Raw genomic sequence first — 16,121 nt, 5'->3', positions numbered from 1 at the left:
CGCCCCGCCTGCACGGAGCGGAGGGACAGCAGCAGGTACGGCTGCAGGGGCTGCGCGGGGATGCTCTGCCCACAGGGCTGAGTGCGCCATCACCCAGTGCCCCTTCTCCGGTGATTGCTCAGTATTTTGAGCCAAACGGGGCTGGAGGGAGGTGAGACCGTGGCTGCTACAGGAGCCCGGCAATGCAGCAGCACAGCCTTTGGTCTCTGGCTCCCAGCAGAGCTCAGGCGGGGGGATTTATCTGAGCTTACTGACCGTGCAAGAGAGGTCACAGCTTCATATCCTTGGGAAGATGAACCTCCATCTTCTGTGGTCTGTGGTGTGCCTGAAACACCAGGCCTGGGACATCTGGGCTGCTGCAAGTCACCCAAACACCCAGCCGACACCCCCCCGGCTGGCAAACCCCCACGCTGCTCCCAGAGGCATTTTGGGAGAATTGGGGAAGAGGCTGGGCGTCAAAACGTTGCCCAGTCTTCTGCGAGAGGCATCCCAGTGTGACACCCCTTCCGTGAAAAGCTCCACGTTTCCCCACGTGAGGTGGGATGGTGAGCATGGAGCCCACGCCAGCACCCAGGAACGGGTGCCACAAGGCCACCAGGAGCCCTGGGCTCGCATCCCGGCCCCGTTAGAGAGAGAGGGTTTGCAAAAGGAAGATGCTCCCACTGCAGCCAAGGCAAGCTGGGAATTCTGCAGCCTCTCCCAACCTGCTGCCTCCCTGGATTATCTGGTGGAGGTCCAGCGTGCCGTAGGGTCTTCCCAGAAGGATCGTGGGGCCCTCTGAGGACCACGGCTTGAAATCCCACAGCGGAGCATAGAGGAAAGGTCCCCCTGCTTTACAAAAACCCCTCACCCAGGGCACATGTTGCTTCCAGCCCCACCCTTCCTTCCACCCGGACGTCTGCCCCGGTCTCCCAGCTCAGCATCCGCCCGCGAAGAGCCGCCGTGCTTTCGGGGGATGCTCCCCTCCGCCCCGCCCCGCGCCCCGTCACACACCTGCAGCACCGGCGGTGACTCAGCCGCATTTCGGCAGCCGCCTGCACGCACACACCGCGCGGTGCCGGAGGGGTTGCCATCACCTCCGAGGGCGGGTTCCCACCCAAAGCGTGGCACCTCCAGTGCCAGCGTTTGGGCGAACACCAGCCCCACGGAGGTCAGGGGGATGTGAGCATTGCTGGGGGCGGCACAGGCTGCCAGGGCAAAGCGACTGCCACCGGCCACGGGGCCAAGCCTGACCACCGGAAAGCTCTGCTTCCAAGCCGGGTTTTGGCAGCTCTCCTGTTTAGATGAGGAACCACTTCACCATGCCAGCGTTACCTCGGAAGGAAAGAGCAGCGGCTCTGCAAGCTGCCCCGGTTTGGAGGGCGATCTGCTTTCCTTGGCTGAGCAGGGAAGGAGGGATGGAGAAGGTGCCAGCCGGGGGAAGATGGCTCCCCAGGCTGCGGCAGAACCTGCCCTGCCTGTGCTTCCCCGCTGGGTTTCAAAGCACCCCACCAGGCTGACTCACCGGGCTCCTGTCTCCCTGCCTCCCACGGCCCCTGCCACTCCCAGCGTCTCCCTGTCTTTCTCCACCGATACCTCCGCTTCCTTCCCACTCCCCTCCGCCGGCTCGGCGCTGTCTCTCCAGCCGCCCACTCGCTGCGGCTCTGCTCCCTCGGGGCGCCCGGCGTCACCCCGGGTTGCCCGGCCGCTCCCCGCTGAGCCTCCGAGTCCTGCTCCCCTTCCCGCGGAAACGGCACCCAGCCACCCCCTGCAAAGCCCGTGCCGGGTGTCGGACCCCAGCGGCATCCCCCGAGCATCCTCCTCGGTGGCGCCCATGGCCCTGAGGCTTGGGGGGAGAGGCTGGCGGAGGACCTGTGCCCCCCACGTCCCCCACACATGGTCCAGCAGCGCTCTGGGATGACGGGGTGACCCCCTTGGAGAGGTGTCTGCTCTCACAGGGTGGTCAGCAGAGCCCTGAGCTCGCAGACTCTGCCGTAGAAACACAACCGGGTCAGCACCTGCCTCTGGAGGTCCTCTGAAGCCCCTTCCCCGGCTTCGCCTGCACTGCCTAACTTTTTTTTGTTGCTTGGTTTCCTGCCATCCCACCGTCTGCCCAGTGTTTCCTCCCCAGGAACTTCGGCGCGTCCCTACCAAGCCTGATACAGCAGCCAAGGTTGCAAAGGCAGTGACATCCCAGGAGTTCCCTGCAAATCGGCAGCTAAATAGAGGACAGAAAGCTCTTCATGTTCCTGCTGTGCTTAAAAATGCATCACACGCACAACCTTTATTAGACACCAGCGAATCCACGTGGGCTCTAACCTCCAAAAGCCACATCCACGCAAGTCAGCGCCCCTCCAGCTCCTCCAGCAACCTGGTGGTGGTGGTCCTCAGTCCCCGGGGTTTCTCTGATGTTTTCACAGGAGGCGTCTCTCTACGCACCAAACCCAACAGCTGCATGAACAGCGAAGAAGCGGGGCGGCAGCCGCTCGTCCTTTTTGACTGGTGATTTGGATTTTGGCTTCTCTCTGGCAGGAGGTCACGGAAAGCTTCGGCCAGGCGGGTCCGGCCAGAGTGGATATCGATACCTGCGAAGACGAACAGCTTCCCTGTCTGAGCCCGATTCCGTCTCCCGAGGGGGCCCCAGGTACGGCTCGGTCGCAGAGGGAAGGTAACCGCGGGTGGTCTGCTGAAACCCCGCGTCCTGGCTTTAGCCTCGAGAGTGATGCTTTCCCTCCCCACCTTATGCTCAACTCTCAGCCCCGCCACATCCCCGTGTTCCCATTTCGCTGCTCGGCCGGTGCCTGCTTCAGTGGGGTGACCCACGCAAACGGGAAGCGTCGCCCCGGAAAAGACACATCGGGATGCGCTCCACGTCGGGATGCGCTGCAGTAGGGATGCGCTGCACAGCAGGATGCGCTGCACGTGCTCACGGAGGCTGAGGGTTCAAGCAAGGAGTGCGAAGCCCGGCTGTGGGGCAAGGCCAGCCTGTCCCGTTAGCTGACGGGGACCGCAACCTTCTCTCGGGGGTTAGGGAGCCGGCGGCCGCCCCGCTCGCTCGGGAAAGCTCTCCCCGAACAGGCGGGCGCCGGCTGGTGCTGGTGGAAAAAAGCCGGATGAGCCACAGCTGGGGTCTGACCCAGCCAGTCCTTTCCTAGGTTCCTAAAAATAACGAAAACGCTTTCGAAACGCCTTTAAAATCCCCGCTTCCCGCAGCTGGCGTAGGCTGATAAGCTACCGCACCGCCCAGGGGGCTGCCGGGGGCTGCCTTCCCCCCTCCCGCAAGCCCCTCCAGCTCTGCCGTCCCCCTCCGAGCTCAAACCTCGGTGGTAGAAAATCCCCTGTCCCCTCCCCAAGGACAACTGGCACCTCTGGGGCCCCCCCCCCCGAGGCTTCCTCATTCCTGCCAGATGACCCACGCCATAAACCCCATTGTATGCCTATGGGGTTTATGCATTTCTTTACCATTTCAAAAACCTCCGGGAGGGGGTAGGTGCTGTCCCTGCCATCCCTCTCCTTTTGGGGGGGGGGAATGGGAAGATTAATGGCGTGAAGGAGCAGTGATAAGGGCATAGAGGGTCAGTGATGGGCTGGAGGAAGGAATAACTGTCCAAGTTGGGTGCTCGGGACGGTCCCACCGCGGCCACCCCTGGCTAAGCACCCTTGCGGTGCAGCTCCCGGGGGTTTGGCAGCAGTAGAAGGAGCAGATGAGGTCCATTTGGACTCCTCTCAGCTCCTCTCCAACGAGGAGCACCGCCAGGACAGCCTGGGCCATTGGCACTGCGGATGCCAGCCCGAGCACAAGCCCGCTCCAAACCGGGCCAGGGGACGGGTCAGGATGTCCCAACCCCTGTTCGAACGCTGCCGTGTTAGAGACGGACCTTTCCCGCTCCCTGTCCGGGTCCCGCGGGTGCGTGGGGAGGGCTGGCTCCCGGCAGGGACCCAGTGCCGCTGCCGGAGAGTCCCTGCCCGTCCCGCCTGTGCTAAGGCAGAGCATGTGCTCCAACACGCCCAGGGTGAGTTAAGCATCAGGATACGCGCCCGCTGCCTACAAAATCACCCAGGGAGCTCAGCAGTGCCGCTTCCAGCCGGGCTCCTTTCCCTACAGCTGCGGTTTGATAGCCGGGAGGAGGGCTCGGTGCCGGCTGCAGCACCCATGGGTGCTTCTGCCCCCTCCCCACCCACCCAGCTGAGGCGACATTCCTCTCCCTGCTCCCCGCACAGCCGCACCGCCACGGCCCAAGAAGCCCTCCTCCTCCTGGGGAAGCCCCGGGAGGGTGGGAGCCGGGGGGGTGCGGCACCCTGCACCCCGCAGGGCTCACCCCGCTTTGGGGGCCGGGGACCCGCACACCTCCCTGCCTTGCAGCGGCCCCAGCGCTGGGGCAGGGTTCCCTTTGCCGTGCAAGCTGCGGGGTGATTGCTTGCAGGATTACTCCGCCAACGTATTCTTTTTTTTTTTTTTTTGCACAAGGGTTTTTATCTCCCGGTGCCTTTTACGATGTTTGCCAGGAAAAAAACCACCCAACCCCATGCCCGTAAGCGTCTCTTGCCCTCGACTCCCAACAGCGCTGCCGCAATACCTGCCTCCCGCTGTCCGCGGGCAAGGGTCTGTGCGGTTGTCGCCAATATGATTATAAAGCGCTGGGGTTACGTCCTCCCCTCGCTGCCGCGCGAGTAGACTTTGGCCTCCGCCTGCATTTCAACCGCCCGTCCCCGCCCGGGGGAAGCGCGTGCAGGAGGGAGCCGGGGTGCAGCTCCCTGGGTCGGGTACCCGCTGCGGCGCCCCAAAACAAAGGACAGGGACAAGCCGCTCCACGGGAAAAGCGGGGTGAGATGCTGGGGGGGGAGGCAGCATCCAGACCGCCTTCCTCAATTCCCCTCTCTCCGTCCAAGGGATGCCGGGGAAGGAGCCCCGTGGCGGCTGGGGCCACGGAAGGCCCCTTTGCAGCCGCCGGCTGGGGCGAAACGAGGCCGCGACGGGGCGAGCGGCGGAGCCCACACCTTAGTTTATTTACCTGGAGGTGACCCGCTGGCGCGGCCGGCCCCGGGGCTGGCTGGCTAACGTGTAACCTGCCACCAACCGCGCATCGCCCGGCTCTCAAACTGGCAGGGCTCACGTAGCGGCTGCCCCGGGTTTCGGCACTCCCCGCTGGAAGGAGGAAGTGCACGGGGAAATTAAAATCAAAAGTAACTGTTTCGCAGGCTGCCCTGCCAAGGGAAGGAAAGCTTCCTCGCCCCCTTGCTCGCAAGGGAGTAAAAAAGGGTTCCCCCTCCCCGGTTTTCTCTTTTCTCCATCCTTAAAATTTCAGGAGGATCAGAGTCACCTCCCTCCGGCTCCCTGAGAAGATCTGTCGGGGACCCAGGGCTTGTCCGCAGGGGATGAGCAGCAGAATTAATCCGAACTGATGGTGAGAGCAGGTCAGAGGCTCGTGAAGGCCACGTGCGAACGTTGCAGGGATGAGCTACGGTGGCTTTCGCTTCATTCATGCCCAGCAGAAAATAACATTCGCCCCAGTCAGGCATACCTCCGCCTGCCTGGAGAGGAGGCTAACCCGGTCGAAATAAGGCGGTTTTAGTACATACATGTCATTAATTTAAATTACTTTTTGAGTCTCTGCGCGCAGAGAAGCCCTCAGCGACCCTACCTCTTAATTACAGAGGGAGGACACAAAAACTTTAACACATGTCCATTTTTTTCTCTGCATTTTTCAAGTTTTTGAATTCCAACAAGACACCCCCCCCCCAGCAAACCCGACAGAAACATTTACCGCCCCGCCAGGGCGGCTGCACCCGGAAAATGCCTACGCTGCCACAACCCGGTCTGCAACTATTGGGGGCGGATAATTACATTTCTCAAAGTGGAAAAGTGCCTACGACACAGCAATTATATCTTTTTTGCTGCTGTTATTAGCGCTGCCGTAAGAAGAACATCAATGCTAACGACAAAAAGCGCAGCGTGCTCCCCTCCTCGGTAGGCTCTCCCGCCTGCTCAGCTCCGTATCTATCCCGAGATCTCCGGCTGACAGCGTGCGGGCACCCGCACGCGCACCCGGACTCGCCAGCCGCACGCCCAGACCCCCCCGGCCTGGGGCCAGGCGTGCGAGAGGGTGGCCGGGCGCCAGGCGCAGCTCCCGGTGAGGGCTGGGCTGGGCTCTCCCGCGGCGAATTCCTAACGGCAGCGCCGGCAATCTCCTCCGGCGGTTTCACGGAGCCGATGGGAACTTGGTTTAGGCTGGATTCGGGCTTTTTGTTTTTTGGTCTTCTTCCCAATGGAGGCAGATGAGCCGTTGTGTCTTGGTGGAACGCAAACTCACCCGCACGAGCACACGCGCCTGCACGTGCGTGCCCCGCCGGGAGGGAGGAAGAGCTGGCTCCGCAAAGAGGGAAGGACAGCTAGCTCACCAGAACCCCTGGAAAAAAACCCTGAAAGCTTTGTGAAAACACACCTTTGGGATTATTTTATTACTATTATTATTATTGTTTGTTTGCAGTTTGATAAGAGAGATTGGTTCCTCACGTTACGTGGGAGAAATGGAGTGGGAGAGAGGCTGTGGTTCAGGCCGCCAACATGGAAACGGGCTCAGTTCAAGCTTTGTCTCCATCCCCCGCAATGTTTTGCAGGGTTTTCCTTAGGCTTTAGTGCTACTGGTGACCCGCTAAGGCAAGCCATGACTGAGTGCCCTGTTTTGTGGATTCTCTGGTGGCTAGTATAGGGTTGAGCTCACACTGTCACGCCTTCCCTTCATGGGATGCTACCCTGCTTGGCGTAACTACCCCTTACACAAAGCTTTGCCAGAACTCCTCCACGTCTGTCAAAATGGTTGGAACGGGCAAATAAATGTGGAATTCTTACTGAGTTAGGACCTGCAATGCAGCCTTATCAAGGAGGCCGGCAAATGCCTGTGTAAGAGCGCGGAGGGGAGGGAGGGGGCGGATGAGGCACAGAGGTTGCACAAGCTTCATTTTCTTCGCAAACCGGGATAAAAATGCCCCCTAAGCATTGACTTCAGACATGTTATCCAAGATCACCGTAGAGATCTGAGCTGTGTGCCCAGAGGAAAGACGGCCTTCAGCTTTTCAGAGTCTCCTTCACACATGAGTCAACCCTTCCCTGACTGGTGCTCAAGCCCGGCTCCACAAGACGATGCGTGCCGCTATGCCCAGGCCAGCAAAGGAGGAACCAAGGCACGGGAAAGAGGCCATCAAAGGTATGGGCATAACACACCAGGAACCAGCTATTAGCAGCCAAGGCGTTTGTTTGAGGAAACCTCACGTGGAGAGCAACCAGCAGAGCCAGCGAAGAAAGAGGCCCTCCTGAGCCACGTTTCCCGCAGCACAAGCTCATCCTCTGCCTCACTCTCTGTTTGAGAGTATCAGCGATGCAGCTCGTCTCCTTGCAAGGCGTTACCATCGCTTCTGCCAGTCACACACACCCCGTCGGCCCCGCGAGACATCTCTGCTCTGCAACGGGCCTGGGGTGGTCAAGGTTGTATGCGTTGGGGGAACTCTGAAATCTCCTTCTCTCTTGTCCTTCTGCCAACCGCCAGCTCAAAAGGCTTTCCCCAGCGGAATCACCGCTGGGCACTCCCGTCTCCCTGCTCCATCACCCCCACTTCCCTGCCTCTGCAGCGTGCCTCTGGCCAGGCTTACCCATCCCAGCTGGAAAAGTGTCTCAGAAAGAGGAAGATGGGCTTTTCCACGCTGCTGCTGCTGCAGGGTTTTAAGCCAGAACCAGCTGCTCATCTGGTCCATGGCTGGGCTTTCCAGAAGGTTGCCTCCCTGAACGACCTCACCCCAGGCACAGGAAGGGGGCAACCACCCAAAGCAGGAGAAGAGCAGGGCCACGGCAGGGAAGGCGAGCACTTCAGCAAGACCTAGCCCTTGGGAGGGAAGGGAGGAGAGCGGGAACACCCGAACTACCACGGAAGAAACTCAGGCTGTGAAAGCACAGCCTGAACGTTCCTCACCCGGGGCTTTAGCCCCACAAGTGAGTCATGCCAGGCTTGGGTAGAGGCGCTCAGCTTCCAGCCGGGCTGAGCTGCACCCTTCCGCGGTGCCAAGGGCACTGCGCTGGCTCACATCCGCCGTGCATCTGGCTTGGCCCCATTCTTGGCACTCCAGTGGCCTTGGAGCCGGTACAAGCACTTATGCGTAAGTCTTAATAACAGTAAACACACCGATGTGAGCAAAACTATTAGACTCAATTGAAATATTATCATTCCCACTAATTTTGCCTTTCATTTTAATCACATTCATCCAGCAGACAGATGAAAAAGATTGTAACGAGGAGGGATCGGCTTCACACGTTTGGTTTTCCTCTTCCACTCTGGACGGGGCTGGGGATGCAACCCCGCCATCCTCTCGCAGCAACCGCTCTGTAACTCTTCTAAGCTCTACCTGGAAATAGCCAAGCCTGGTTTTGAGACAGGGACTGTGGTACCTGCTGAGGTTGAGATTCCCGGTGCCCCACCATCCTGCCTGGCAGCAAGCTGGGGCAGATGCTTGGAGAAAAAAGTAGAGGAAGGAGTCGGGAATAAGCCTACACCTTTCACAATAAACCTCCCACCTTCTCGTTCATTTGTGGTTTAAGGAGTTCATGAGACAAAAGCGGCATCCAGACGTCAAGGGCGCCCCAGGGATTTGTCCAGTTCCTTTCTGAATCCGCAGGTAAGTTCAGCTTCTCTCGTACCAGGGACAACGACTGCCACAACTCGCTCACACGTGGTGCGACCTTCTTTTTGCTTAGTTTAAGCTTGCTACCCCCACACCCCCCGGTTACCCCCGGACTGTGGGGAAGGGTAGATGATTGTTCCCTGACCTCCTTCAGGGTTCCATAGACCTCGTGGTATACCCCACCTCCCCACTAGGCATCCTTTTGTTTGATGTCACCTTTGTAAGAGTCACCCTTCTGCACCTCTGATGTGCTCATTTGGGCGGCAACGCAGCAGGTAGCGACTGCTGACAAGTTCCCTTGCTTTTGGGGAGCGTGACCCGAGCCTCTGCCGGCCCCACAGTAGCCAGGGGGAAGTTTGCTTTAAAGTGTTCCAGGGTGAACGTGCCCCAAAAGGCTGAGGTCCTCTGGCTGAAGTGTATCTGAACTTGGTGGGGCAAAATCATTCACGACAGCCGTCTGTTACCCTCACACGGGAGCACTGGGAATGTAAGTTTTTCTCTGTCTGTAAAGCACTCAGATACTCCAGTGAGGAGGTGCCAGGGAAAAGCCCCCAGGGAGAGGAATAGCACTGTCTTCAGAGCACGAAAAACTGCCAAACGCGAGGCCTAAGGCCACACACCGAACAATGAGAAGAAACCAAACAATTGAAGAACTGCTTTCTCCAGCTGCTCGTCCTATGCAATTTGGGTTTTCTGGGCAAGGGAAGTGCAGAACTGGAGGTCTTCACGCAATAAAAGCAAAAATCTTTCGTGAGCTGAGAAGCAATCTCCTTTTATTTGTTTTCCAGAGCTGCAACCGCACTGGAAATGCGAGCGCAGGGTGGCAGGAAGCTCCAGGAAACACCCCCTCCGGAGAGGCAGCGGAAAGGCAGCGGAGCAGCTGGCCGCGTCCCTCCCGCGGGGTGCTCTCCCCAGCAGCGGCGTCGATGGGACGAAGGCCCTTTTCTGGCCGCTCGCGTCGGCGATTCTGGTCGGAGGGGCGCAAGCGCCCAGCCACGGCAGGGCAGCGGCCCTCCCGCCACGGCTCAGCCCGCGGCGCCGGGGGCACAGCCGGGGGTTGGGTTGGGCGAGCGCTGGCTGCGGGACGCCGTTCCCGCTGTCGTCCCACCACGACGAGGCCGCGGGCTCAGCCCTCAGGCCCAGGGCCCCAGGCCGCGGCCTGCTCCCTGCGGCGGGCCCGGCGCTGCCCCGTGAGGCGCCAGGGAGGGCGCCCCCCAGGCCGGCAGAACGCCGGGGAGCCCCGGGGGCCGCCCCACGTGCGAGGCAGGCGGCCGGGGCGGGGGGGGCGGGCGGTCCCGCCGCCTTTCCCCTCTCGCACCGCCCCGGGGCGCGGCTCGGGCCTTCCCCGCCCGCCCCGCGGGACGGGACGTCGCTCGCGCCGGCCCCGCATCGGCGGTCCGTTGCTCTGGCCTGGCTCGGCGCGCTCGGCGCTCGGCGGAGGGCGGGGCGCGCCTCCTTCCCCCCCCCCCCCTCCCGGCCCGGCCCTTCCCCCGCGGCGAGCAGGCGGCTCCGGCACGCGCCGCCCGCCCTGCCGGCGGCGATGTCGAGGAGCTCCCGGGCGGTGCTGGCCGTCTCCGCGCTGTTCTCCGCCGCCACCGTGGTGGCCGTGCACGTCCAGCAGCGGCGGGAGCGGGAGGTGAGTGGCCCGCCGCGGGGGGCGGGGGGGAGGGGGCGAGCGGGGCCCCGCCCCGCCCCTACGGCGGCCCCGCCGCCCGCGGCCGCGCCCACGGGCAGGGCAGGCCCCGCCCCTGCGCCCGCGGCCCCGCCCCCGGCGCCCTCGGCCACGCCCCCTCACCTGGAGGCCTGACCCGAGGGGGGGTCTAGCCAGGGCCCCGCCCCTCACCTGGCGCCCCGCCCCTGCCCTGGCCAAGCCCCGCCCCTTGCCCCACGCCCGCGCCCGACCCCGCGGCCGCTCCACGTGTCTCCGCCGCCCGCTCCCCCGCCGCCCCCCGGCCCCGCCGGCCCCCGGAGGCAGACCGGGCCCCGCCGTCCTCCCGCCTTCTGGGCCCCTGCCTGAAAGCGGGGGCCGCGGGCACCCGGGTGCGCCCAGCCCGGGGCCCCGAGGCCGGAGCCCTGCCCGGGCAGCGGTGCCCTGCCCGTGCTCTGCGCCCCCCGGCTCTGCCCCCCCGGCTCTGCCCCCCCTGGCTCTGCCCCCGCCGGCTCTGAGCCCCCCGGCTCTGCCCCCGGCCTTTTGCTCTCCACGAACTCCCCCTTCCCCACTTTTTCCGGCCTTGGCGCGGGCCCTTTCCGTGTGCCCGCTCCCTTCTCCCGTCCTGTGCCTTCGCCTACGGGAGCTCCAGGCTGAGGCAGGACAGGCCCAGGGGAGGGGGATTCCTCAGCCTCCGCAGCAGCTGGGGGTGTCGCGACGCGGGAGGGATGCGGTGACGCGGGAGGGATGCGGCGACGCGGGAGGGATGCGGCGACGCGGGAGGGATGTCGCGACGCGGGAGGGATGTTGCGACGCGGGAGGGATGCGCCACGCGGGAGGGATGCGCCACGCGGGAGGGATGTCACCCCGCACCTTCAAGGCCCGAGGGAACCACCCCAGCAGCGTTCCCAGGGCTCTCCCCTGTCCGGCTGGTGCTTGTCCCTCTGGCAGCGCGGGTGCTGTGCTTTCCCAGCGCTCCAGACGTGCCTCCCGCCGAAGGGCAGGCAGCGCTGTTCTGTGCCGGGCAGCCTGCCCCGGCTGCCTTCTGGACCTGGCGGGACAGGCGGAGCGCGAGCTAACAGAAACACCATGCGATAATTAAAGAGGGAAGTTTTCTGCGCCTCATTTACAAAAATCAGGTAGTTCCTGCCCGGCACCCTGGGCGCAAGAGAGCCCCACAGCCAGAAGCGTCAGGTCAGACGACGGCGAGTCCATATGCAGAAGAAATCCCACCCGGGACTAAAAGTCGTGTGATGGCAGAACGGAGGAGTTGCGCGTGGCAGAAGTTTGGGCAGCGAGTGTGCAGGTTTAGACCCTGCCGATGAGCCCAGCGGGTAGGGATGTGAGGGCACGTGTCTGATTTTCTCCACCTTATTTACCAAAAAATCGAGAAAATGCACACAGACAGATGTTAAATGGCTGTTGTTAAAGGTCTGGAGTTACAAAACGCCAAGGTTCAAGTTGCTAGGCCATACCCCAGCCCAGCTGCCTGTTGCACGGGCTTTGCGATGCAGTCCGTAATTAGAGGATTCCGGTTTTTTTCCCCCTCAAGAGATTGTCTCTGTCAGCGCTTGAGAGTGATGGATCTTGGAGGGTGAGACTGATGAGGGTAAGGGAAGAGGCAGGTCGATGCTGGAAAACGCACGGAGTGGCGCAGGCGGCGGCAAGGAGAGGAAGGCCGGTCTCTCGGAGCGGTGGTGGGTGACGGCTCTGCGCCAGCCGGAGCTGACGTAGGTGCTGGGTAGATCACTTAAGCTCAGGTGTTTGTAGGTGGTCACTAGGGAATTCTGTGTTCCTGCCTTGAAGCACTGAAGGTCTGGCAGGAATATGTGCTAAATGCTCCTAAACTGCAGCTGAAATAAATGGGAGCGGTACTTGGAGCACGTGCGGCAGGACAACACGTGCTCTGGAAAAATCACCCGTGGGTGTTTCAGTGAGACACCTAAACTTAATGGATGTTTTTGACCTTAATCTTTGGCTGATATCTCTCCTCCGTCTCGTAGAGAGACTGTGGAAATAAATTGTTTACAAAGCATTCATATTCTATAGGGGTAACAGGCATAAAACAGTCTACGGGTAAATGAGTAACGCCACCGTCAGAGCGGGATCTGTGTGTCGTGGAGTGAGTAACGCCTCGGGCAACAGCCTGAACACGGAATGTGAAACTAAACCCTGAGTACCCGGTCAGGATCCGTGCCGCGCGCTGAGCGAGGCAGCGGTTCCCTGGAGCATAGAGACGGCATTGTAACGCGTGTGCAAAACACGGGTGAGTTAAGGGCACAACTGCAAGTTCGCGGTGGGCGCTCCGCCAGCGTGTGAAATAGGTCTCTAGTAAAAGGAGCGGTGGATCAGCCGGCGAGCTGATACGGTTAATGCCCTCTGGTTGCTTTAGAGACTGCTGAGGGTAGCGGGAAGAGAACAGGGACTTGCTGCCCCTTGCCTGTTCCTCTTGCTCTGTGCTGTAGCTGCGGCTCCGTTTGCAAAATAACGTGAAATCGCTTTGGTCGTTGCACCCGAGGTGGTTGCCGCAAGCTGCCGCCCGGGGAGGTCCGAGGTTTCCCGCAGGAGACACCAGCTGTCTCCCCGTGGGTCTGTTTTAACCTGGTTTTCCACAGCTGGAAGGCAGCCGTTGCTGTGAAGGGTATCGGTGTCACTGCTGTCGCTGCCGGCAGATAGGCAGTTTTGCTGAGTGTCCTGGAGATGGAGGGGCGAAAGGATCCAGTTGGTCAGCCACAAAACCTTGCGGGGGTTTTGGGGGACGGATCCAGCGTCTACTCTTCGCTACCCTTCCCGACAGCCAGGCGCGGGCGCAGCCTGCGGGCTCTGCCTGGGGAACTCGGAGGTGCCTGACCTGTACGTACGGGGATGGGTTCGCAAACCACTCCTCTAGGATTAGAAGGGATCTCCCCAAAAGCTGGGTTTGATGCTCATCTGTGCGTGTTTGCAGGGATATCGGCGTTCCGCAGGGTGCTGCTGCTGCAGAAGTGAAGCCAAAATGCTCAATTCTTTTTTTTCCAGCAATCAGTTTAGCTTAATTTTAAATCGCCACTCAGAAGCGCTAAGGCTCAAAGCTTATCTTTTGTAAACGAAATCTGAGATTTTCTCTTTATAATTCTTCATCTTCAAGTCAGGGAATAATGGCTTCGGGTTTAAGGGACCCAGTTGTTTAGCTCCTGTAACAGAAGTAAGTAACGTGGGTATTCCGCAGTCCCGGTGTAAGGATTATTTCAGGTTTATCTTTATGCAGGTGAATAAACTTTTGACGTCTAGAAATTGATACGCCAGGCGCAAAGTGATCTCAGCTTGCGCACATTTATCTAAACCGATGCCGAAGTCAAGCAGGCCTAAGGACTGAGACTAGAGGAATGTGAGGAGATTAACTTTTTCACAGCTCTTTGTCGCTCGTGGTACACAAATTATAACGGTGTCTTTTGCAAACTGCAGTGTGGAAGTAGCTGCACTCACCACCTGAAAAGTTGCAGATCAGCTCTGTTCTGTGAAGGAAAAAGAATCACGTTCTCGATGTAATTGTTCGATTATGTTGTACCTCCCCACATCTCTTTGTTATTGTTATTAACTCATAGGAATGAAATAATAAGCTTAGGAACTTTGTCTTTAGCGATTACTAATTTGTAACCTGAGTTCAGTTGATGGAAGCTGATGGGAAGGAACTGCTTTTATTAGATTAATTCCCAGAGAGGGTTTTGATTATTGGCTGACATATGCGTCTGTGCGTTTTCTTAACAAGATAAAATATTTCTTAAACAAAACCTTGCTATTTTAATCTTGACAGGGAGGAATAATTGCCTTTGAAATGTGCAGTTATTGGCATTCTAGACGAGGAATAAAACCCTGTGAACTTGTCAAATAATAATCACAAACATCTTCTGAAATGATTTCAGGGTCAGCTTTCAAACGAATTATTTGCAGGTGCATTTTGGCATCAGTTCAAACAGGTCAAATAAATTATTCATCTCTTTTTTGCCATTAGGCTAAATAATTTATTCATATCACCAGTATCCGGTGGCTAACCTTGGTACCCGTGACACTTCCTCATCCCTGAGTCCAAGCTGAGCATGAGTTGGTAGATGAGGCAGGTGGATAACGCTTTAACTAAATGTAACTTCAACTAAAGATTCTCACCTTTAGTTGGGCTAAATCATGACTGCGATCACACGGCTTGATTTCGGTGTCAGCCAGGGTTGGCTCTCAACAATCATTTCATGTTTTTACTCATTTATAATTTTTCAGTCCTCGTGTATCCTATTTTCTGGTAAGCTCATGACGGTTGCTTTGAAATCTAGTAAGCGTCTGACTGTCTAAAAGCACATCGCCTGCCCGAGGCGTTCAAGGCAAACCAGCAACGTGGGCTGGGCATCCCACGTTCTCCTTTGCGCTGGCGCTTGTCTTTGGTTAGCCAGCTCAGGGAGCTACGTCAGCAGAGTATGACTTGCTTTGCGAAGGAAAGAAAAAGAAAGAGTTGTTTTCTGCTGGCTGAGCCGTCTGGACGGGCTGACCCTGAGGTGGGACGAGCAGCGTGGGGAGCGTGGGGCTGGAAGGACGGCAGCAGCACCGGCTTTGGGCAGTTGAAGTTGCCGGGGAACCGTATCTCAGCTGTATGTCACGTGCAGAACCGATTCCATGGTCTTACGGGGTCCCCGTTCCCTTCCAGAGTTAGCGTCAGCCTTGCCATTGCCTCCATCCCGTGTCTGATCTCATCACCCCTCCGCTCACGTGGCTCTGCGGCCTCGCCTGTCCCCAGAGGTGCACATCTGGAGCAGAGCAGCTGGTTCCCAGCTAGTCCCTCCCCTCCTTTTCCCCAGCCCAAGCCATGTCACCAGGTTTGGTTTCACTTATTTTGCATTCCCCTGCCGAGAGGTGAAGGTTAAACGTTTCACCTAATTTTCAGAGTGAAAAAAACCTTCCAGGTAGCAGAGGGGGAGAGAGAGAGAAAAGCCTGTGAGGAAACAAAGAGCAGCTGGGATTTCCTTTGGGCTTTTTACACCCGTTGCAGGGCTTACCCACCGGTTCGGAAACTGCTGGTCTGTGTTGCACATGTTATTTAGAACGAACGTTTTAGGTAAAGGGGATATTTTTTGAATGAAGTGCCTCACTTTTTTAAAAGCTTGGCATAAGCAGGCTGTGGGACTCTTGCAGCGAGAGTTGACAAGGTATTTCTTTAAGAGTAGGACATGAGCAGAAAGAAGCAGGTGAAGACACACAGCAGTTTTTCTTAAAATCATTTCCAATTTGCCGCCGAATTCTCTCCAAGCAGAGGAAAGTTTTGGGGAGATTAGTTCGATTTGGTAAAGATTTAGGGCAGAGGTAACAGGATTTTCTAGATCATGTCCATCCTGTATGGCACGGGAATTACGGGTGCATAGCATTTGTTTGCTCGATAGCTTTACCGCTTAGTAAACCCACCCGTCTGAGGCGAGTACCGATAAAGCACTTTTGGGTGTAGTACCACCAGCTTGTCGATATCGGCTATCAGCTCCCGTAGTTTTAGGTTCAAGCCACGTTTCGTGGCTGTGGCTGCAGGCGGTGGCAGAGGACCTGCAAAGGCAGCGCGGTGAACAGCCCTGCAGGAGGGACTGGAGCCTGGGTGGGGGTTAATGGCATTCCGCACCCCACGGGCTGTGATAAACCCTGTCCCTTTTGTTTCCAGAGGCTGCACAGTGGAGTTCTCAGAGATCTTGAGCGTCAAAATCAGAAAGAGGAGAATATTCGCCTGCTAGAAGAGCAGATTGCTTTGACAAAGCAGCTTATGGAGGAAAGAGACAAGGAGCTGATGGAAAAAGGGTCCCAGCAGCCCTAGGCACAG

At 58.9% G+C, this 16,121-nt stretch overlaps 1 protein-coding gene across 1 annotated transcript; it reads left to right on the top strand.

The window, feature by feature from the left end:
- Nucleotides 1–10,189: 10,189 nt before the first annotated feature.
- On the top strand, nucleotides 10,190–16,116 carry LOC104260040 (protein PET117 homolog, mitochondrial). The gene is made up of 2 exons (XM_059832973.1): nucleotides 10,190–10,285; nucleotides 15,966–16,116. The coding sequence occupies exons 1-2, from the start codon at nucleotides 10,190–10,192 to the stop codon at nucleotides 16,113–16,115; spliced, it is 246 nt and encodes an 81-aa protein (XP_059688956.1). The 3' UTR covers nucleotide 16,116.
- The last annotated feature ends 5 nt before the right edge of the window (nucleotides 16,117–16,121 follow it).

This window comes from Gavia stellata, chromosome 37 (genome assembly GCF_030936135.1).
Source record: "Gavia stellata isolate bGavSte3 chromosome 37, bGavSte3.hap2, whole genome shotgun sequence".
Taxonomy (NCBI): Eukaryota; Metazoa; Chordata; class Aves; order Gaviiformes; family Gaviidae; genus Gavia; species Gavia stellata.
The sequence above is the reverse complement of the archived record's forward strand: the minus strand, read 5'-3'. Positions and strand labels throughout refer to the sequence as shown.

Bases quoted from the DNA above. Each gene is read 5' to 3' on its own strand.
- LOC104260040 (XM_059832973.1), top strand. From the start codon at position 10,190: ATGTCGAGGAGCTCCCGGGCGGTGCTGGCCGTCTCCGCGCTGTTCTCC. The intron at 10,286-15,965 runs GTGAGTGGCCCG...TTTTGTTTCCAG, and splicing joins AGCAGCGGCGGGAGCGGGAG to AGGCTGCACAGTGGAGTTCT.